A 24,520-nucleotide genomic window follows, 5' to 3' on the forward strand; every position below is an offset into this window, starting at 1 on the left:
TTTACCTAGAAACATACCTTTCTATAAGGCTGGTACAATGACTGGTGCCTTCCTCTATGTGATTTAATTGGAAGCGGCAGAAGGGATAGGGGAAAAAAGGGAAAACATAGCTAGGAAACCATGAACCAAAACAGCTAGAGTGACTCAAAAATTTGCTCCTGGTCTTTCTCCTGAGCAAACCAGCCAGTGCCTCATGGTGTGGGCATACATCACCCCTCCAAAATACAATCAAGCCATGCCAAAGCACTGTCAAAAATATACGTACAGCATCAATGCAGCAGGGAAGAGAAACCCAGGCTTGCAACAGATGCTGCAATAAAAATGAAAAGACCTGCAAAGCTACTCTTCATTTCACCCCAGAAGTAAATTGTTTAAGCATAATTAATGATCAGTTTATTAAACAGGCATCAAGCTTTTACGTCATAATTCTCCCAAAATCCTTGGCTGTTACATAATACTTAAGAATGAGTTTACATGGGATACTTTGATTCTGGAACATCAATGTTCATCTATCCATCAAGGGCCCAGTAGGATAGCTTACCACTCCTTTTAAAGTCAAAGTGATTTTACTTACTTTTCAAGATGAGCTCAGTACATTTGCATTTTTGTATGTTAGGCCAGTTTTAAAGACTTAGGAAAGTAAGTCTGTGGAATGCACTGCATTTATCACAGCAACAAAGCCACAGGAAAGGCATTTTTCTTTTTTTATGCTTGTCTATTTTCCTCTTCTTTGTAAAGGACAGTACTTTCTGGCATTCTTTTCACAGCCACTTTTCACAGACCAACACTCCAACAAAGGCAATCCATTTCATCACATTTACTGAGTCCTTATTGTGAGGAGAGACTACAGATTTGTCAGTGAAATGCTGAAGTTACTATTCTCTGTTAATAAAATGTGCTGTAATACAGTGCAATGCATAGAGTTAATCCTAGCTACTTTGCAGAACACAGTTAAAACAAGCACTTTCTCATGGTTACAGTCATGCTTTCTAGTGTACTGTCAGACATCTCAGCTTCAGTACCAGCAGAGAACAACCTCCACCTACCCCAGAGGCAGACTTGAAAATCCCAAATCCACAATGGAGCAAAGAATCACACGTTCTATAGCCCTCTCCAGTAACTCCAGAGAACATGTACAAACAACAAAATACCATCCTGTCAGCTTTGAGAGATCCATTATGCTCTGCTACCCATCAATGCAGAGAAAGATAAAGTCTTGACTCCTGGTGCTAAAGACGTTAAATAAAGAAGAGAACCATTCATTTCCAGCCATGACGGCACTTAGCAAAGCAAGTGAGGGAACCAACAGTAAAGTATACTTGGCTACTGAAGTTTATTGTGGATTGGTTGGAAGTTAGATTTCTTTCTACTATGATGCCAAAAAAATCCATTATGCAGAGGCACCAATAGCTATTTATTCATCTAACGTTAGCATGGCTTCACGAAGAAGCAGGAAATACTTAGTTTGGATGACAAATCATTCCACAAACATTATAAATCCTTTGAGCGGTAAATGTTCCAGGTTTCAAGAGCCAATTAGAAAGGTCAGCATCTATCTTTTTGTCTGTTTCCAGCCTTAATAACTTTTGCTCTCTGCCTGTAGATTAATCATTGAAGTGGAAGATACAGAGGTTTATAAATAGGAAAAAAACCCATACGCATAATAAGAGAGAGTTCAAACTGGACAAAAATTATCTCTACCTGTTCTGGTTTTGATGTCTATAGCCTACCTTAATCCAAAATCTAATTATTTGGATTAGATTAGGACAGTGGATCAGTGGATTTTCCTGAAATGCCCAAGCAAGCCACATACTATTTCATATTTGGGGCACAGGGTTGCATTTCATTTCCAAATCCCTTTTAATTCCACACAGGCATTTGTAATTTCCTCCTCCCATGACAGAAAATATTTGTCCCTTTGCAAAAGTTTAAAAACCAAAATCTCTGCCTCTCAACCTAGCAGAAGACTGTTCTTTGGCTCTCATTGTTATTCACTTGCTGCACTAAGGTCATTGCAATTACTACAAAGCTGAGAAATTCTACAGTTTCTCAAGTGAGAGACATTTTGTAGGGGGATTTGTTGCGTTTGTTTCTGAGGGGTTTTTTGAGGTGTTATGTGCCTATATTCCATAATAAAGCATAGTAACCAATTAAGTATCAGCAGTATCTATTTCTTCCAGGGCAGGAGAGCATTCCAAGATGCAGAAAAAGGGATGTTATGCAGAAGCAAGAATGAATACAAATCAGTCATGAATGTACAGTAAGACAGCAAAGAAAACACAGCTGACAAGAAAACAAAAAACATGCCTGTCATGTAAATAATTTCTGATTGCTAAATGGGAACCTTGTTTCTACACCTACCATGAACAGACAGTAATATTTAAGGTTTAACTCATCCATACTGGTGCATGAACCAGTTTGTTTAATCAGTCTTTACGAGAAAAAAAAACATTAAGATATAAGACATACATAAAATGTCTAAATTCATACAGAAAATTTTCTTTTGAAATTACTTCTTTCTGCATTCTTGAACTAGATTCCTCAATATCACACTGTTAATCTCTACTGATTTGTGAACATGGCTTTGTTGTTTCTCTGACATAATGATATCCAAAATGTATTATTATGAAGAAAATAAAAACAGTTCTCCCAAAACTAGCAGCACACAGAAGATCCCATTGCTAAAAGAGGATGTATAATTTGGACTGTTTGCTTCAGTTCTTACAGGCTGCACTAAGCAGGCACGTACAACTCACAATTTATTTCCAAAACATCCCCTTAGGAAAAGATCCTACAAAAGACTTCCTAAATGCTAGTTTGTACACTATGTGTTTTAATTACTGTACAGAATAGAAATTACCATTTAGATAAGATAATGCTCCCCAGCCACCCCACCTTTGCATTCTGAAACTCTGCCAGGTTTCTCAGCCCCTCATCCACTCATTATTTATTTCTAGCAAACCTCAGGCCTGGTTAGCATTAATTCAGCTGCAGTTGGAGAGTTTCTCCAAGGCAGTCTCTTCAACTGCAAAGTACATGGACTACTTAATTTGAGTGCTCTGTGATTCAAGTACTTTAAATAGAGAAAATACTGCAGGAAATTACAGACCTCAAACTTGCTTATGTGACTGCTCCAACAGCTGTATGGACAGAGGGATCTGCACATGTAGGTGCAGCCCCAGCTGTCAGTACAGACCCCCAAGAGACCACACCTGAGCTATTTGTGGTGTCTTGACAGAAATTTGAGTTCACCTGCCAAAGTCTGGGAACCACAGCAGGTGTCACTGGGCTAGCCCAGCTCTTACACAGCAGCCACACCTGTAGTAAAGACTCATAAAGATTATTGAAGATAAAAAGATACACTCTCTAGTCATGGAGGTGCTAATAAGATTTATAACTACTTCTCACAGATAACTCGTTACTCTGCAGTTCCTTTCTCTGCTCCTTGCATCTTCTCATTTGGACAAGTCAAGAAGGTCCCTCACCCTCTCTAACACCTGCCTATTTCTGGCTCTCTATAAAGAAATCCTGCAGTAAATGTCATTACCAGCAAAGAAAACCTATGGCAAGTTTCCTACCCAACTGAGAGACCATGCAACTTTTCATTCATTGGAGACTCCATGTCCAAAATGTACAAGAAGATAATTAACAACAATTTTGGGTCACATTTCTAGACTATGATGGGAGTCTTTCTCAAGGTAAATTTAAAAAGAAGTATGCAGGAACCAAGGAGGGCTCTGCAATCCCGTGGCTCGTGCCACACCTGATAGGCATAGGCTCATTCTGAAGAAGTTGCTCAAACTCTTCATTTAAACCAGGAGTTGAAGCGCTCACCTAAACCCACCAGAAAGGATACTTTGTGATTTAATTAGACATTAGACAATGCTTGAAAGTATTTTGAGAGTGAGAGGTGCTCTATGTGGCTGAGCTATTATCAAAATCCAAGTAATTTATCATTCTTGAAAACAATTCATAGTTTTTGAATATTAAACAAAAATAATTGAAGGGGTCCTGTTTAGACATGTTAAATTTAGACACTGTGTATCACAGGGCAAAGGTCTCTCATTCTGATTTTCTGTCATGTGCCATACCAATTACAGAAAAGCCCTGCCTGAATAAACTTAGGTATCATGTATTTCTATTACAGTAACAAGCTAACGAAGTCCTAAAAAATGGAAATGGTTTTCCTTGATAACTGACCCAAAGCTTCAATTTTAGTGAATGTAATAATAAGTAATTACTCTTGCATGAGCAAAAGGAACAACATCCAACTAAACAACTAAGAATTCTTTTTTGTTAAATGCATACCTCAATTAGAGGAGATTTAAACTTTCAGAATGGGCGCTCGAGAGTTTCATTTTTATTCTTTTTGAGTCACTCAGATAATGTACTCATGAGATATGAACTCATTCCATCTCAAACAGAACTGACAAGCAGGATGCAGAAGTGTGATAGAATTGGGTGTAGAATTTCTTCCATAGACAAGTAACAAATCTAAATGAAAGTCATGAAGGTAGCAGAACCAAAAAACCCCAGACCAAGTCCACCCACCAAAAGGTGATGCACTTAAAAGCTAGAAAATGCTGCATTTCAGTAGACTGAAGTAGTCCTCCAAACCACCGTTTCCACAGTTAATGCACTGAATAAAGCAAGAGACGAATAGAAAAAAAACAACCCACAGGTTAAGCAATTATATAATAAGAGGATCTGTATCCTAAAGTACACATAACAGGAGAGCAGAATTAAAATTGCATGGAAAGATTTAAGCTTATTTTTTTCCAGCCTATATTTGACTGGTAGGAGACAAATCACTACCAATAGCCAATTAATGTAACTGACAGTCAGCTTTGTTGGTAGAATGCATTATGGCAGAACAGCAGCCTGGCAGGGTTCAGCAAGTGTAGAAGAATTATGACTTGTGAAACCACCATTACAAAGCAGTGCAGTGAAAGCTGGGATGAATCTTTGTGTTGGTATAACAAGAACAGCATGTCGAAATCCTCACAAACTTCAGCATTTGCTCTTTATTCATGAGAATTAGCTAAATCTTCAGTCATTTAAGAAACTTAGCACTTGATGTAAAACTGTTCCCTGCCAGCCAGTTCAGGGAATCCAAGCACAGAAGAAAAAGTACATCTGAATTCTCAGAAAGGTGTTTCAGATGCATTTCTAAAGACATGGCTTACTCCAACTAGCCCTCATCAGCTCGTTTCTCCTTTCACAGGTCTCCAGTTGCTTTTTAAATTGCCTCTTTTCAAAACAGTAGCTGTCACAGGAACTGTGAGATCAAACTGACAGTTCCCTTTTAGAGAGGCCACCTTACTCTGCCCCTCAAAGGGGCCTCCTGGCATTGGCCAGCTAAGGATCACCACCTTCCCCAAAGGCTGATTTCCCTAAGCAGGCAGTCTCCTGGCCAAAGGCAAGTGCCGCCTTCCAGCGAGCAAGGTCAGCAGGAAACTCTTGTTTATTATTTTGCATGTGGTCTGCATGCCTGAAGGTACTTATGATACAGGCTTTTTTTTGCTTCTGAATGACCAAATGTCATGCCTGCAGGGAAGAAGCACAGGCTTCAGCTTGCAGGCTTCCTATGTAAAGTCAACAGCATTTCCCTTCCTGATTTTTTGTTAATAAATACTGGAGAAACCACCTAAACGAAGAATCCAGGCAAGCTGAGGTTGACAGAGATACCTGTAATATGACAATGCCTCAAGTCTGTAGGATGCTGCACTTGAGCACATCAGGCAGTCCCTAAAAGCAGTGGAGATGGCTGTTTTAACCAGCACACACATAAAAGTGGAGGCTCATAATGTCAACTATAGCAGCCACAGCAAATGATTCAAACCCTTCATTTCTTTCAATAACAACAGCTCAATCTTCATCAAGTTACTTGTGAAGTAATAAATGTATAATAAAAACATGTGAAAAGCATTGGTGGAAGGGTTACACATTTACAGACATGGGTTCAGAGTTCAAAATGAAACCAGAGCTAGTTGTTTCAAATCCGAGTTTTCCAAGGTGACAGACAGACAGCACAGCCGAAGCTCCACTCCCCTCTCAGGACCCTTAACCAGGTGCTACAATGCTTGGGTGTGGCCTGAACTGCAAGTTATGGGCTGTTTGAAAAAGCTGTTTTAAGATTCTTTGCATATTGTCTTGTGTCTATAAAGCTGTCCCTCCTCCTGTCAGGCTTACAGAGTACACTCCCATAGGACATTATGTGGAAAAGAATTTCAGCTTAGAAAACAGGGTTACCAGCAGAATAAGACATCTAGAGGAACTGTAAACTGTTTTTATGTTACTATGAAGATCTGTTTCTAAGTTACACTTTTTTCCTTATTGTTATTTTAACCTAATTTTCAGTAGAAAAGATTATTATTCCACTCAAAGTACTGCCTACATCTATATTTGTTCAGATGAACTACAAAAAAAGCCCACCTGAAAGTCAACCCTCCAAAACTCCCAAAAAATAAAACCCTGAGGAAAAAAATGAGAGATGCCTTTAGTAGACTAGTAGTTCACTAGTATCATCTTAAGCTATTTTACTCAATCTGTAGATTGCTGAACAGCTTTCAGTGGTCTTGTGTACTACCAAGTCTCACTCTGGACCTCTGTATTTCATTTTCCTTCTCTGGTAAATAAAAAGATTTCTTGTTCCAGTTAATCACAGAGAAAGCAAAATATCAGTGAGAAACTCAGGAGCATTTGTTTTATAATCTTTGCTGGCCATCCTTTGAAGAGCAAAAGCAAAGAGCTACCTGGAAGAGTTTAATGTGTTTCACTCTTCAAGAAAAACATCTCCCTGTAGACAGAGGGGCAATCTCTAAAGATAGCAGCCAAATCATGGAATGTTTACAAAATAAATCATGATGCCATGGACCTATATGCGCTTGCAAGTCTGGCAAAAGAGTAACTGCTGATCCTAGGAACAAAATTTCAGAAGGATTCATTTCAGAAATCTTCCAGTAAATTTGGATCCTGTCCTTCAGAAGTAATTGGAGCCCTGCTAGCCCCATCGTGACTGAACCGAAAAGCCAGGGAGTCATGACCTTGCAGTACTGTGTGTTCACTCAGCTCCATCCCCATCCAGTTTTGCCCTGTCTCATTTCTGCTTCCAAGCATTAAGCTGTTCAACAGATGGTATGGGGAAATTAAAGGGTTTGCTGGGTATTTTGAGAATCAATTTGAGTAGAAGTATCCTTCTGTATGAAACTGTCTGCTGAGCACCCGTGTTGTACACAGGTTGCCTTGTCAGTGATTAATGCTGTCCAAAGTACTAAGAACAAGTGTCAGTGCTGTATTCTGTATCAGTCCTTCAAAGCCTTTACTCAGACAACAATTCACATGTTTAAAGCCTCATCTTTTCACAAATAATACAACAGCTTCATTTGCACAAGAATAGCAAAAAGAGCTGTATTTGTACAAGACAACGTAAACCATTTAAAGCAGCTAAGTTACAGACTCAGTAAAAGGAAAGAACAAACTTGAAAAGCCAAAAAGTAAAACCAAATAGCCAGAACACCTCACAGATTGACTACAATGCAACAAAATAAATAAATAAATAAATGAAATTCTTCAATTTCTTAATCAATAATGCATCTTGGCCAGCATTTGCTAATTTATGTTTTTAAGCCACTAACTCATTTCTACAAGATGTTTGAAAATGCAGATCTAGCTTGTGGTTTTTCAGTGACCAAGGCAAGTCATGATATTATTATTTTAAAAAACTCTAAACAAAATAACACTCTCATCAGCAAAATTTGCAAGAGACGGATACAGAAGTATACCTTGAGCTCCCTATAGAGACTTAATGCAGCAAATAAGGTGTCTGCTATCTAAGACACAGAGAGAAACCTATCTTTGGTAATAGAGTAAGTTGTTATGGACAGAATGTCAACACAAATTCATGGTCATGTAAGATTAAGCAATTTTTTTTAAAAACAAAAACAATTTATAATAGACCTTGTTCATTTAACTCTAAACTGTCTCAAGCATTAGCAAGGTCAACTGTAGTAATCAAAACTTCAACTGTTTGGAAGGGAGTGGGGAGGAAAAATCATGAGGATAACAACTTTATTTTTGATCCAGGGGACTGAAAGGAAAAACTGGCAGAAACAAAAAATAATAAAGAGAAAAAAATGTTTCTAGAGGTCACCTCTTAAGCCCGAGATACTTGATGAGGCTTAGTCTGAAAGTCACCCTCTAAAGACATGTCAGTGCTCCTCAAGGTTCAATTCTTGCCTGTTGGGAAACTCAAAGGGATCTGATGTATTTCACTGAACCTGAGAGTAATCTTTGAAAGGCACCTTTACACACATAGAATAAGGTGTACATTTCGTTTTACCTCTATGTGTGTGACTTGATTATGGTATGAATGTTACTAACCCAAACCTAAAGTTAAGTCACTGTTATAATTGTAGTGAACCCTAATGAATCACTTTGCTCATATTAAAGTACTCAATCAATGATTAAATGTTGCCAAGCCCCTTTGCACGTTTATCTTCGCATCAGTATCCTTTGCACCCTTAATCCCTTTTGCAATCCTGTCTTCCATGTAAATGATTCTAAGTTGCTTCTAATTTGATCCTCCTTTGTTTGCTTTTTTAACCTGTGAGATAGGTAATGGAGTGAACCTTGCCATCCAGCTCTGTAAAGTCATATTTTCGCAAATTCACTTGATGCTGTTTCTTTAAGCAACTAAATCACTCATTTACAACAATCAGAATGGGGCAGATGCGCCAAATCTTTAGCACAAAAAGGGGAAGTTTTCTACGTAATTGTGTACTTCTTTGTACATGTTCAATACATTAGATAACTACCTATATTGATATTTAAATTGATTTAAATATACACACAGGCACAGAAGTATTTGTACACACACAGCTGACCAAGTGGGTCTGGCCTTAGCCATTTTTTCATCTCCAAGAAAAATAATGTATTGTTGTGGTTTCTAAGGAGAAACAAGTTACTTAATGTATTAATATCAGAAACTCAACTTCTGGTTCCCAAAGCAGCATTTCCTATTTTATTATAACAAAAAACAATGTATGTATTCACACAAAATAAATAAACTGTGCTTAAAAGATGCAAAGCATGGATGTTGAAATACAAAAATGGAAGATATGCAAGAAGTGTTGTTAGCATCTTGATTCACAGTATGAGTGTATGTAAAAATCAGGACTGGAGTTTCCCATCACTGCATAAAAAAATTTAATTCCAATTTCATTTTATCCTTCTTGTGCACTAGAGAGCAAAACGACAGGCTAGACACAGAAATAAATACTGTCAGTGAAAAACGGAATTTATTATTTTTATTGTATACAATTCCAAGTAATGTGACATTCTGACCTGAAAAAAAAGGAAACCAAACAAATAACCTGTACATGAAGCTGAAGATCCTATATTCCTATTTCCAAGTTGACATATTGTCCTAACACAATTTAAAGAAAAGTTTCATTTTCTGTGCTAGCTTGTGATCAGTATTAAATGCATTCAAGAAAGGATAAATTATTACACAGACTCTTACACTTGTAAGAAAATTAGTTTATCCCACCCTGCTGACTAGAGAGGACTGTTTTGTAGAAGTTTGTCTGTCAAAATCCAACTTCACTTTCTTTTACAAAGGATGCAAGGAAGAAGTGCTGTGTACAGTCTGCGTATAGACTGTGTTCACAGTCTACTCTTGGGAGGTGTACTCTAGTACTTTGAAACCTGTAGTGTAAAGCACTACTTACCCCAAAAGATGCCCTGGCTTTGGTTTTTGGGTTTCCGAACACACTATACTTGTCCTGAATAAGAGAAAAAATCCTGCCTCCTCTTCTCTTGCAGTCCCAATTCACTTTCTAGTCTGTTATCAATTTCAGGAAAATCAAATTATGAATTCATAGTTGTAAGAACAAACTGTGCCATCCCAGACTGCATACTCTCAAGTGTACAGCTCAAGAATTTCCAGCGGCAAAATTTATTCCAGTATCTGAAACCAATGGATTTTTTCACATTTAGCTTAAATAAGGCATAGTACTGAAATGTGCAAGCCACTGACCACCCAATCAATTTAAGATAGCATCTACTTCTCTCAACATTTCAAATAAAATTAAGCTCTCCTAGTAATATTTCATTTCTTTTAATTTGCCATTTTTTTATGTTTAAGAAATGCTTTTTATAGGACCAAGAACTTATCAGCAGAACAGAGATTTGCTTTGACCAACAGGAAGAAACTTCTAGCATGTTAGAGGGAAAAAATTGTTGCCAATGTTAATCATGACCATCAATAACACAGACAGCATACAAGAAAACTCACACAAGGACACAAACATTGCTTAGACTTGATCACCATCACTGACTGTTCTATAATTTTCCTCTTTTTAGTAGTAAGGAAGGTTTGACTTCCCCAAGGATCCAAAAACAGGTGACTGCCTATCACACAAGCAGGTCATAGCAAGAGAGTGTCTTAAAAATTCTTAGACCTTCTGCTTTAATTTCTTAATATAGGTCTGGCTCAAGAAATATGACACAGTCAAGGAACAGCCCAATTTGACAACAGCGTTCCCTTGCTCATAGCAATCTGCACATCACCAAAACTACTCATAGCAACACAACTGCAATAATATTCTTATTTTAGTAATCTCCATGTAAAGCACAGGCATATGCCTCTCTTGTAGCTGTGCTCTCAGACTCTAGAATTATGAAAGCCAAGATTGCTTCTAATATCAGCCACCTTCACATTTTAGGAATGCCAAACATTCACAGGCTCTCAGCATGAAGCATATGCTCCAGCTCATCAGCCCAGAGATTTTGATGGCAATAGTCACAATAATTTCACAGTTACAGAAAATAAATCTTTCCATACTCTACCATTTTCTAAGACACTATACAAATTTCACCATCAATTTTTAACTGCGACTTTTTCAGAGAACGTCTCCTATAAAATGGGATGTAACTGGTGGTATGCTATATTCCTGTCACAGGCCACTGAAATTTATTGCTCTAAGCCTAGCCTACGCAGAAGTAGCCTATCCCAAAACTTCACTTGGAGAAAGGTTCGACACAAGCTGCTGCCAGATTTGTCTCCATATCTGCAGTGATCACAGCCAGTACACTTCCCTGCTACATGACAGCCCCTTAGGAGATGCTCCTACTGTGCCGCCAGGTACCCAGTAATCCTGGATATAAACAATCACAACAGGCAAACAGCCCTCACTCTTTGAGCAGACTGCAACTCCTGGCATGGAAAGGAAAACATTGGAGGCTGTTCAGCAGTTTTAGTAAAGGAAAAAGTTACTGAACAGGAACTTGTCATTTCCTTTGCTCTATCTAGTCTCCATCTTTCTTCACCCAACTGAAACCCAAGAGCATCACAGTCAGTTTTCCATTTGTAAGTCAATCCTGTATGTGTGTTTGTGGGAGGAATACTGGAACATGTCTCTAGACAAAAGCACTTGTCCTGATGCCTACTAAAGGGTCAGTCACAGAAAATACTTTTCCTAAAAAAGCTGAGATCAGCTATTTCAATATAAAGGAAGTAGATTCTAGTGTTCAGATTGCAAAATCATAGCCACATCACCTGCAGGACCAGCCTGAAAATAAACTAAGAACAGCTCTGAAGCCATTTAGCAGCATCTTTGGAAAATCAGTACCTGTAGGTTACCCCAGCACTGAACTGCCAGGACAAGGACCACTCAATTCCTTCCTTCATGCTCTGGGGGGAACCTCCCATATCTTTTCTTTCCTACACCACAGCAGCTACTGAGGCAGCCAGGCCAGTACTGAAGGAACTTGCAGCAGTTACTTCTCTCTCTGGTGTGTTCTGCAAAGTGCTGTTTTACTGCCACCACTTACACAGAAGTTGACTGAAGGCAGAACAGGTGAGTAAGACCTGTGCCCAGAACCTCTGCCCAAGGTTAATACTGTGGTAGGACTTGCCTTGCAGCACTCATCCACACTCTCCAGTTGTCAAGGGAAATAAACAAAGTCAGTAAACCTCATCTTGAGTCACTCACAGGTAATAATTTCAAAAGTCACTATACAGGACTGTTACAAAATAAGCAGAGTTATCTGTAAAGATAGTAAAGACACCCATGCAGATATGAAATGTAAGTAACTGAATTTAAACACATTAGGAATTCAACTTATCTTTGTGTACTCTGCAACGTGACCTGCCATTACTGAGACTCGTCTGACAGAGTTCTGTTTTCTTCCTTTTCAACTTCAGAGACCAAAGGTAGCTCAGACCTTTTGGTCACAGGGAATAAACAGCTAGAGGTCCCATTTCCATACTAACGGCTCTAACATCAATGTTAGCAGGACCACACTTCAGGCACATAAGAAATAACAGCTTTTGCCATATTTTACACACTAAACTAGAAAAATATTAATAAAAAGATTACATACAAACTGCACAGCTACACACACACCCTACACAGAATGCAGAGCTAAAAATGTCACCCCAAGCCCACCATTTCTGTATGAATCACTGCAAAATTCAGTCACTCACTGGGATTTTTTATTGACTGTACAGTGCTAAGGCCATTACTAAATCCTCTCACAAACAGGAGCCCTTACCAGCACCCTCAGGACCTCAGCAGCCCCACTAGGAGTTTACCCACTTTCCCAAACAAAGGAGAGCTCTGCTGTTCAAATTACTCCCTTAGGGACACACTGCACAACCCCTCTGATTTAATTTTACTTCTTCAATAATACCACTGCAAACACACTGAATGCTAATAATAAATAAATTATTCAAATATTCAGTCTCTACGGAAGCACCATGTAAATCATCTTCCTGAAAAGAAACTCCTGAAGAGATTGTCAGGAATCCTTCACGCGTGTGGGGAAAAAAGAAAAGAAAAAAAAAAAAAAAGAAAAAAAAAAAGAAAAAAAAAAGGAAAGAAAAAAATAGGAAAAAAAAAAAGAGAAAAAAAAAGCTCATTTAAAGAATTATGCCATGTGAATGAAAAGTGATTTATTTTAACAAGGTGAAATAGTACCTTTGGTGTTATTTCAGTATGTTGACCCAAACCAAGTCACCAGCAAACAGAGCATGACTGTCGCCATTGTTTCAAGGATAGTGGAATGGCAGCTCAGAGGAGCAAAAGTTGAAGAGAAAACATGATGAAGTCAAAAGGTTTAATGCTCTGCCGACTAAAGTAACTACATTGGGACTAGATACTCAGCCACCCCAGGTCTCTACACAAAACAGTCATTTTCCAAGTATATCTCTCAGAGCAAAGAGTTCAACTGGAGGGAAAGAAAAACAAACCAAAAACCAAAATTCACTTCCCTGCAAAGGCTAATGGACAGCTCTGTTGCTTTTTATAGCTATGTTCGCCCTGTTTAAAGTTCTTCCATTAGTAGAGCATCAGAATATAATGCAGAGACAATATTTTGTAGATTGACAGCTCTGGGCAGTGCAAAGCATCATTATAATCCTCATCTCACAGAGCACAAAATCAAGAAATTATAATCCCAAAGCAAGAAAACATATTTAGATTCTTGGGTGCAGGAGATGCCCAAATATGCATTAAGAAATTTAGTTGGATTTGGATGTTAGAGTTTTGCCCAAGACTCTGTTATAGATCACAGCACCTAAATCTACCAATCCTATGGATGGATTATTTTGTATTGCTTTTGGCTTTTTCCTTATGGTCACCATGACATTTAAGTATTATGTAACATTAAATTATCTGTAACACATTCGCTACCCTGTCACATTCTTTTTGTTTGCACCTCTAGGCAGTAGAAGAAGTCAGAGCATTTCTCTCCAAGGTTAGTTTTCTTTCGAGGTGTGACATGCAATTGTGAAGGTTAAACACACAGGAGACTTGCTGAAGTTTCTTGTCTTTCAGCTCTCTCCTGTTCCCCCTTCTCCTCAGCCCTGTCAGCACCAGAAGGTACAGACACCTCGTGTTTCCAGGATGGGCTGTACCTCTCCCCTGCATGCCCAGGACTTGCACCTGTTCTGCTTGCCCAGTGGAAAGAGCAGACGAACTGAATTTCCACCAGGAGAAAGAAGCCCATTGTGCTTGCAAGGGCTCCTGGGTATTTGTTTGTGGTGTTGACAAAAACATTCCAGATTTTCCCCTTATTAGACAGAAAATACATGTGGCTGCAGGCATGCAGGCATCCTCTTTTAGTGATTTTGTTGTCAAGCTACTTCTTGAAAGGCTTTACTCTTGAAAGCAAAAAACCCAACTCCTCTCAGCTTCTCCAGAGTAGAGGCTGAGTAGCTGGTGTGGACAATACTTGTCCAAAGAAACCAGGCCCCTGCTGCTGTTACATTCTTATCTTAATGCCACTATTGACATAAAAACATAGACTGGATGTCTTCATTTATAAGAGTGAAAGTTTCTAATTTAGCATTTTTAAGGGAAATAAGCAACAAATGCCCTCCTTTTTGCCTCCTTCCCTGCTGGTTTATTTCTCAGCAACTGCTTCTACTAATAGCTTGTGCTTGGAAAGATCAAGTCCCAAATCTCCTCTCTCATTTCTTACAAATACTTAATGGGAAAGAGATTAAAGGGATTGTTTGGACATTTCAAGGATTCTCAAGCTTATTAGAGAAGAAAAAGATCTCTGTACAATTGTATGCACATGTTCAAAACAAACTGGCTCCTCATCTTTTTACGTAGGACATCTCATTTCTGGTCTATCCAAAGTTAACATAAAATAAACTTTCTTATTAGGAATGCAATTTTCTAGCTCAAATAACTCCCCATTCTCAACTAAGAATAAAGTGATCCATGTGCTTTGGTACCTTCCTTGAAGTCTCACATCTTGGCCAGGTGTCAGATGTCAGCACAATAAAATGTGAAAGCCACCAACCTGGCCTGAGGGCATTAAGGGTCAATGGAGTAGCAGTGCCCAGAGTTTCTATCCTGCAGCAAACTGTGGGATCTCCATCTCATACTGGTTTTGGTGACACCTGACCCCTGTGAAGACAGTGTCTCCCAACTCTTTCCCATCACAGCTTCTCACAGAGAGTGCCAGCTACAGCCATGGCAGCTGGACCAAGGCAGATTGCACATGGCTGCTTCAAGTGTCAGAGAAGGAAGTGTCCCTCTCACACAGTGCTTTCCCAGAGAAGACAAGTCATTCCAGGGAAGTATCCTATCCCTTGCTGTTCTGGAGCACGAGGCTGCCTATCCTCTGCAGCTGCTGGTAGAGAGAGAACTAAGCAGACCATGAGATCTGGGGAGGGAAATCCCTCCTTTCTCAGGCTCCCTCGGCCAAGAGGGACCAGAGGCTACATGCAACTCTTCACTGCCCCCCTTCTGCATTCTCAAGGGGATGGATTTCTCCAATCTTTCTTTCTATCCTCACTTCCTTTCAAGGCAAGCCATGGTGTCTGAATTCAGTTCACTGGCTGCTGCAATCCAGTTCACAGGTGTGAATCCAGTTTGGCAGATCTCTGAAGAAAAAGCTCATATCTTTGATGTAACAACCACAGGCAGCAGATTTAAATTGTGCTGACTGTCAGAAGAGGAAGTGCTCACCTTGCTCACACTAGAAAGCAGACAACTTGGCAACAATCACGGCTCTACTTACAGTAGGTCAGGCACAACTGGACCATCAGGTCCCAATGAGGAGGCTCATCTCCATTTTTTTTTCAACATCAATAGAGACTGGATGACCCAGGTTCACTTTCCTTCCCCAGACAATGAAGACAAATCAAGACAGAACAAATTTGATACGAAAAGGCAATGAAATATGTTGCATTTAATTTATTAAACTGTGAGGGCAAATAAGATTCAAAAAGAGTAGTAACTTTGTTGTTTCTGGTTTCCTTCCCTCAAAAGGGAAGTTACATCTTTAAGGAAACAAACCAAACCCCATCTTACAGGTGGCATTCAGACACTGGAATTTATATAACTGCTGCTAAAAGGTAATTTGAATATATATATTTTTGTTTATTCAAGAAGAATGTCAGATATATTAACAGCAAAATAGTTTTATTATTACCACTGATCTGTGAGCTCAAGTCTGTAACTTGAGCTTAACACCCAAGATCAGAGCAGAGGCAATGAAACTGCTCCTTTCAGAACACCATATATTAGTTTCAAGGTCTTTAAGTTAATGTCACTATGGCCCCACCTATCTACCCCAGTATAAGTTCCTGAAGAGTTTAGAATATGTCTAGATATCTTCCACCATAAGGACTTTTTCCTCACATATATTTTATTATATAAAAAAGAATGTGTTATGACAGATCAGAACACAAAAAACAGTGGGAACAAAGGCTCTCCACACAGCAGGTTAAAAAAAAGTAAGCCATGATTTGAAACCAACACACTGTATGTACAATAACAAGCTACTAAACAAAACAAAACAAAACAAAACAAAACAAAAAACCAAAACAAACAAACAAAAAAAAACCCCAAACAAAAAAACAACACAAAAAGCCAAACAGAAAAAGAAAAGCAGCAAGAGCAAAAACCTGTTTTATATGGAAATCCTGAAGGCTAGAACACAGCAATTTCCATGGACACAAAGGTAAATTTTGAGAGAAGACAGTAGAGTCTGGTAAGACTGAAGGTCCTACCTAAATTAAGGTCTGCATGGAACTTCTCAGGAAGATCAAGCAGTACAAGAATATAGGGAGCAACTGCCACCCAGCAAGAGTTCAAGACTTCAAAAAGCACCTAGGCAGGTGACTCAATACAGAGTAACTGGTAAGGGAGTTAATGCTAAGAACAACAGTACTATGATCCTGACAAAAAAAAACCCCAAGGCAGCCATCTCATATCTAATAAAATCATAGGCAAAAAGAGAATGGTGTAAATATATTTCAAAATTCTTCAAAAAATACAAAGCCAGAAAGTGACACAGAATTAATCCTGCTCATGTCACAAATATTAAGGACAGAAAATACCTAAAATGAATTTTAGCCTCCCTTTCTCTTCCTTTGGTATTTTGAGGTACACAGATAACTGTTTTCTCAGACACTTTCTCTGAAGAAATATGTTAAACTCTTTTAAATGGTTAAGATTATTTTGCCAAACAGTTCTGACATAAAATGAATGGAAACCAGGGCACCTTCAAATCTTCTTGGCTAAAGAAAGCACTACTTACATTGTGGGATTTTTTCTCTTCATTCCTCAGACCAGCAAAAGAACATTTTTCTTAACAACTCAAAAGAAATGAGGTGTGACAAGTGCACGTGCATATCACATTTACTATAATTACAGAATTATTCTGTATTATTGTCTATAACACAGCGAACATTCTTTTCAAACTTAGTAGAACAATTATCAAGTAAAAATAGTTTTAAATCCCTTTGTTACCTCCATTTTGCCAGTCAAAAACCAATAATTGAGTCAATTTTTCATTCTCCTGTTTGCATTAAGCTGATTATAAGCACTGGAAAAAGACTTCAGATGGTTGGGTAACGTAGGTTCTGACAAACATCCACACCTCATCTCACACCTCCCTGCACTGCTACCATTTCTCTACAGGGGTCACCTGGAAAAAGATGCTCAGAAGTAGCAAAGTGGTGGATGCGCTGTTTCCGTGCAACCTGCTAAAGCCTACGTATTAAAGAGCCTATTGTAGGGGAAAATCCAAAGACAGAAAGGAAGGCTTCATTGATTTATCTTCTTGCTTTAAAATTATAACCAGGAAGTGTTAAAAGATTACTTTAATGAGGTTTTTCTTCATATTCTCTCATCCTTCCAACCTCAGTTGTATCATGCATATTACAGTCCGTATTTGCTGTTTTCCACTTGAAATGGCAACGCAGAATGCAGTTCAGTTAAAGGTCTGTTAGGCTTTGTCAGTTGCTTGAAAAGGCAGTCATCTCTTTTCTCTATTTCTTTAAGATATTGAAAGTTTTGGGCTTTTAGATTTTCCACCCCAATACTGAAGGCAGAAGAGGGCAGAGGAGAAAAGGGTAGAGAACAGTGTATTCTTCATCGTGAAAAGACTTTAAGCAACAACTGAGATAGGGAAGACTACAAAACCAGCTGTTATTAAATCCTGGGATCTTGTATCTTAAGAAAAGGTAAAACATTTCTGCCATACAGACTTGACAGAGCAAGTTTACATTTTATCAACTCAGATTACAAAGACCACATATGTGCAGATACCCATTTAAAATCAGAATTACAGAAAAAGTGAAACAAATAAAGCTATTTCACGATAGTTCTTTTTCCTTACAAAAAAAAAAAAAAAAATAAAATCTAGTTCTTCTCATTAGGAAGAACTGTAAAGATAGTAGACCTGTCTGATCAGACTAAACCAAAGCAGCTAAACTCTACAATTTATATTATCTCCTAGTGCTACGAAATAATCTGAATGCTTTAATATATTTAAAATTCGCTTGAACAAACCTCAGTTATGAAAATTCTTAGATATGTGCAAGGAATGAACTTGAAAAATATTCTCAGGTAAACCTCAGATGCTGGACTATGCTTTGGTGTGTAGAAGGTAATACTGCCTGACAATGAATTATTTGCTTGTGTGTCTCATCGTGAGTAAAGCTCCATTGTAGGTGATTTGGATAAATGTACCTGAGAACATTATACAGCACTTTCTGTCAGAAGAAAGACCAGAGAAGTCTCAGCACCAGGAAAATGAGCTGAAAACTGAGACAATTAATGATAAATCCTTGCAAAGACCATAAAACAATCCTCAACCGAGTAAGTTACTTTGCACCACAGAGGAACACTCAAAGTCTAGGGACACAGCCTTCTGTATTCCTAACACACCTCCTTTAAGAGTGATATACTCAATGGCAGAAATATAAACAGACACAGCAGTGAAAAACTATTTTATGAAGTCTGGTATAGTAGACTGAAAATTTTCAGCTATCAAAACTGCAGTCATATAGCTTCTGTATATATTGTCCATACAATGGAAATTTGCTATTTAATACTGTTCTATGAATATGAGCACTATCAAACATGGTAGCTTTCTTGAGACAAACATTCTGGCATTTTTTTTCCCCGCTACATCATGGCTACCTACTTCTGGTACCTTTTGCTAACAGCACAATTAAGGAGCAAAGAAAAAGATCCCTCTCAAAGAACAACCTTGTTTCATCCACAGAGCTAAAAGCGATGTGTTCCTGGAACATTTCCTTCTGGGCACTCTTTATCCACACAAATGGAAAAAACCAAAAAGCCACCCTTCACCATATATTACAGCAAGCAATTTAATGATCTGAGGAAAGAACAAAAGCAGCAACTTTCACAGACTACACTCACTGTATGTGGTAAACCGCCATTTTCAAGGCACCTGATGCACAATAAAGGAGAAAGGGTAAAGGAAACAAAAAAAACACTTGGTTATTTCTTGCTGGGTGAGTATCAAAAAAGCTGTGCAATTTGCAGAAGTTATTTCTCAAGTAGAACAGTTACTCCAAGATGTAGTATCTATCACCTACCTTGTAGAAGGGCTCCATTTCTCTTGAAAAAGGTGCTTCCTGGCCAAATAGGTGGACCTGATGTGCTAAAGGGAATAAGAAACAAGTGTAAAGAAATTCACATTTGCATTATAGGTTGCAATTATAAGTTACTATTTGCATGAATTCTGTTTTGCTCTTAAGGCTAATGTAACATCATTACACTTTTGCCTTTAAGCAAGGGTCTAAAATTTCATGTTAAAAATAGGTTAATTTGATTCAAGATTGACATTTTCTACATGAGGAAAAACCTTCTCAGCAGAGCACACACCCACACTCTCTTGGAGGAAGACAGAAAAAAGCAATGTCAAATAAATAATAAAAAACGTCAGCTCAATGTCGAAATTATTTACTGAATTCTCGGTACAGCAAAATACATGTCCTTTTCCAAAGATACCTGCTAAAAACTGAAATGTTTTATGGCTCTCACCGGGCTGTGACAACACGCTGCCCAGGTAACGCGTCTGCCTGGCCGGACAGCGCCTCACCACGGAACCCCCTCAGCGCCCCAGCACTGACAGATCTCGGCCTTGTGCCCCTGCATGGTGACCACGGCTCCTGAGAGACCCTGCCAGGGCACTGGCCATGGGGGCACCGGGTGCCTGGCAGGTGTGTCCCTGCCTGCCCTGAACTCGGACAGCGCCAGGCCCCTCCTCTGCTTCGCCCCTGCAAATGCAGAGCCTTCCCCAAGGCCATGGCCTCCAAGAGGCCACTCCTATCACCAGTGCAGATGAAGGCAACAGCATCTCAAACACAGGAGGGGGAAGAGTGGGGAACACCAGGAGGATCTTGTTTCCTTTGACGCCTTGGAGCAGCCCCACAGTGCTGTGGGCAAGTGAGTGTGGAGCATCTGCTCCGACAGCCTGTGGGGCTGTGAGCGGGAGGAGAGGGGAGGCTGTGAGGAATTCCCTGCAGCAGCCACCCTGGAACCACACCAGTAACAGAACTGGGGCGACCCAACCCTGCTCCTGCCCTGCTGCAGGAGATGGCTGGGCCAAGCTGTTACTCTACACCTTTTGTCTCCTCTTGAGTTGACAATTGCAATGCAAAATGCAACAAAAAGAAAACAGATGCTGTCTATTACATTGACAGCATTACCAAAGTTCTGTTCAAATGCCATATAGAAGAAAATCACTTCTTCCACAATTATTCTGCAGATAGTCTTGTGCCAATACATAGAAACTTTACCGTGTTAAAATAAGGACTGTACATAAATCCAAACCAATTATGTGAGTAATAAAAACCTACAATACTCCTGAACAAAAAGGGGAATTGAGAGAGAGAGAGAAAACAAAATGACCAAAAAGAAGTTAAGTAGGTCTACATTCTAAGTGCTGGAGAGCATGGGGCACACACTTGTCTGAACACATGCTCACTTCATAGTGCTTAATGCAACCAATTGTTTGCATTTCTTATAGTAAGCACCTGCTCTTCAGTGCAGCTCCTCAACTCACAGGAAGGTCAAGAGCTGTTGAGGGCATTCACACTCCTGCAGCATCCACTCCTGTAACAAAAGTTACTGTGTTTCAGAGTCCCACATAATCTCTGGAACAGGACCGATCAGGCTACAAATGGAAAATCACAGCACGGTCTTGACACTGTAGAGATTCGCCAATCAAAACTCACAGTATGGCAACTAGAGACCTTTCAGAGGCCCAAGAGAAAAAAAAGAGTGAAATTCTGAAATCACCCTGCAAAAGAAATTCACTCTCTAGGCTGTCATAAGTGGGTGGTAGAGGGTTAATGAAAGGAGTGAGGAAAGCATATATATTTGAACAGACAAAATGTCTCCACTAGAGAAACAAAGCCATAGTGATTTATCTTCTTTTCCAAGTTGAAAAAAGGCCCAAGGCTCTCATAAAAATCTCCATCTGATTCAGCACAAATGCACATGAACTGAGAAAATTAACTGTGTCTTCCCAGGGTAGGAAGCTAAAGAATTAAAGCATGTAAATAATGTACTGCAGTGACTGTCAAGCCTTTCAAGCAACAAACTTTTGTGTTTGCAGGGCTTTGCAGAAGTTTACCTATGTCTCATATGCATTGGTAAATTTTTTTTCTGTTCCCAAACTTCTGTACGTGAAGTCTCAGAGGGTATTGATTATTATTATTATATATTTCAAGTTGAAAAATGACAGAGTTGAACTATCTCTCACTTTAAAGTGTTCAAAAGCTGCTTCCTCTCTGTTCCAGTTTAAGAAACCATTTGAAGAAGTTCACTCTTCTAAAGACCATCAATAAAAACCCAAAACATTTGGTCCATCTCAGGCATTTTTTCAAACAAGTTGCTTCTTCAGTGTGGACTGTAAGCTACAAGAGAAGAATGGCTAGTTGTCCTACAGAAGTAACAGCATAGTCAGCATTTATGCAAAATAAAAATGCAAAATCTGGGTCTATGATTTTCTTTTGTAATCGATACCTGATACAAAATTAATATTTATGCCATTAGCATTACTGGTGGAAGAATTTTTCCTCAAATTTACCAACTAATCACACTGACTAAAGTGCTTTTCTTCTCTTGGAAGAAAAGCAGTAAGTACTTTGAAGTCTTATCTCACTATGAAGAAACTTGGGGCCTATTACATTTTTGCTTTGGACTGGTCTACTTCTGAGAAGCAGATGAGTACAGGTCACTTTGTGGAGGTGGATGAAAGATGGACCTTGATCAGCCATAGTAAGCTGAGATGTCAAGCAAACATCTTGAAAGAACAATTCGTACAGTTTATGAATTAGATAACACATGAAACATCAACAGTTACCTGCCAAGGACCATTGGTTTGATTTTCAGAAAACACTATTGTTTGAAGCATACACTCAGCCAACAGGCTATCCATGTGCAACAGTTACTTGTAGGAAATGAATAAACCAGGATCCAGGGGTACAAGTTCAGAGGCATCCATCCAGTGCATGATCCACCTCTCTCCAAAGCAGTCATTTTTACTGTGGCATCTGTGCACCACCACAGGGAGCAAATGAAGTATTCACAGCCTGCTGAACCCATATCTGAGAGAACTGATGGAAAATGGTGTTTAACTCCTGAGGAATTGAGAGTCACCTCTGATCAAAGCCCACCTTTTCCATGGATTGCTAGCAATTTTTAATGGCAAGTGGGAATCAAGGCAAGCAATAAACTGTTCTTTCTCTGAAGACACAAACAGTAGGAAACTTTGTTGTGCTACTGGGCCAGGCATGGGAAGCTTCTTGACTGCAGGGATTTTTCTGAGGAAAAGCTTTTCCGTAGGAAAATGTTGCTTTGCTGAAATCTAAAACATTCTACAGGAATGTGTTGATTTGAATACTGTTTCTGCTGGAAACCAGGCCAATATGAAGACTGTCCAGCCAGGGTTCATGGCAGCTGGCCAGCCCAACCAAGAGCTCCCAGGGCATACAGAAGCAATAATGTGTGTGAGCCCCATAATTAATTATTTCTATCAAAACATATGGCAGACATTTATAAAAATCTTCAAAAAGTGCATATGCTTCAAGAAATTTAAAAAAGGAAACATAATCCTTTGTCTTCTCGAATTCCTATTAGAGCAAGGAGACTGCAGTCTTAAAGCCAAGCACTAAAAAAAGCCAGAGTAAGAATTCTCTTGCACAGTTGCAGTATTTCACAACTATGCCAAAAGCTCTCACAGGCCTCTTTGTCAGAGAGGCTTGATTAATAGATTTAAAAAACCCAAACAACTAAAAATTCAAACCAAATTCAATTGTGTGAGACTACACACCACAATTAAAGGATTATGAAAACATAGAAGCCAGCAATAAATACAGGCCTATGACTGTTACTGTGTGTTACCAAATATGTCCACAGAGTGACGGTAAAGCAGGAAGACACAGAAAGAGGGGAAAGCAAACACAGAAGCCAACACCAGCCTCTGGACACACATTTCAAAGCCCTCTGAAGCTAACGCTTACTAGTCCAGTGAAGGACAGCTCAGTGGAGAGGAAGGGAAACTGCCCCACACACACACACACCTTAGCCCACTGTGGCCAAGAGGAGGTGGAATTAGCTGCAGGGGCATGGGTGATGCCAAAATACATCCCAGGTTTCAGGAAAGCCCAGACTACAGGGCAGGACAGCTCCGAAAATGACAGAAATACGAACAGTGTCAGCTGTAAGTTAACAAGCTGTTGCACACAAAACACCCAACACAGTCTGCAGTAAGCAAACAGCTGCTAGACCACAGACAGGAAGCAAGGAAACAGAGGATGTCCTCTCCAGTCCTTACCAGTGGCAAAAATGATGGGAACAAGAAAAGAAGATAGACTAAATGCCTCTGCATCCAGCTCAACCCAATACACTGCAACTACCTGCCTTTGCCCTGAGGGCAATACCAGCTCTGAGGACAGCTACATAATTGAAAATTTCTGGAAACAGAAGCTACCACTGCCAGGTGGAGGGAAAGAAGGCACTGCTGTACCCATGCTGTAAGTATTCCATAACCAGCCATCCACAGTGCAAAATGCTTCTCTGCCAAGTTTCCCCAACACCTCTGACAAAGAGTGAACTAAAGGAAACGCCAAGAACACCAAACCTAGAAGCAATAATTTTGTCAAAGAGGAACCAATGAAGCATCTTGCAGGCACAGAAGAACATCTCCAAAAGTTTCTGAGAAGCAACTAAATCACAGTCTTATATTCAAGTTGCTGATAACAATAGCTGTAGATGCCTTATCTGGATGGAGCTCATTAAACCCTGTTATCTAGAGGCAGCAGGGAATGATGCTCTTGACAACACATTCAGCTCCCAATGCCAGCAGGGTGCAGACTGCTACTATAAGGTATATATATGGTTGTCCAACTGAGATGGAAGACTCTGGTTTTTACCATTACTTGAGAAGTATATTTAGGATGCTGCTGTAACTGAGGAAAAAAGGTTAAGTATGTTTTTGTGGGAATACAGCACTCCTTGATGTTGGAAGATAAATAGTACTTCCTTATGGCAATCAGCCTGTGTAAGGCATGGGAAATGCTTCCAGGTACAGTGATGAACAGCATTCTTGGCTCCTGGGCTGAACAAATGTGGTTTGCAGAGTGGTTCTTGAATGGCACAGGAGGAGGTCACTTGGTCCAAACCACACTGCCATAAGCTTGTAGAGTGAACACAAGACACAGAATTTTGGT

At 39.4% G+C, this 24,520-nt stretch overlaps 1 protein-coding gene across 9 annotated transcripts in view; it reads right to left on the minus strand.

The window, feature by feature from the left end:
* Positions 1–24,520, minus strand: part of FOXN3 (forkhead box N3) — a 206,309-nt gene that overhangs the window by 54,353 nt on the left and 127,436 nt on the right. For all 9 annotated transcript variants that reach the window (XM_056492232.1, XM_056492227.1, XM_056492231.1 and 6 more), the window contains one exon: positions 19,376–19,440. In XM_056492232.1, coding sequence (XP_056348207.1) covers positions 19,376–19,440 — 65 coding nt within the window. The remainder of the gene's footprint in view (positions 1–19,375; positions 19,441–24,520) is intronic.

This window comes from Oenanthe melanoleuca, chromosome 5, assembly GCF_029582105.1.
Source record: "Oenanthe melanoleuca isolate GR-GAL-2019-014 chromosome 5, OMel1.0, whole genome shotgun sequence".
NCBI lineage: Eukaryota > Metazoa > Chordata > Aves > Passeriformes > Muscicapidae > Oenanthe > Oenanthe melanoleuca.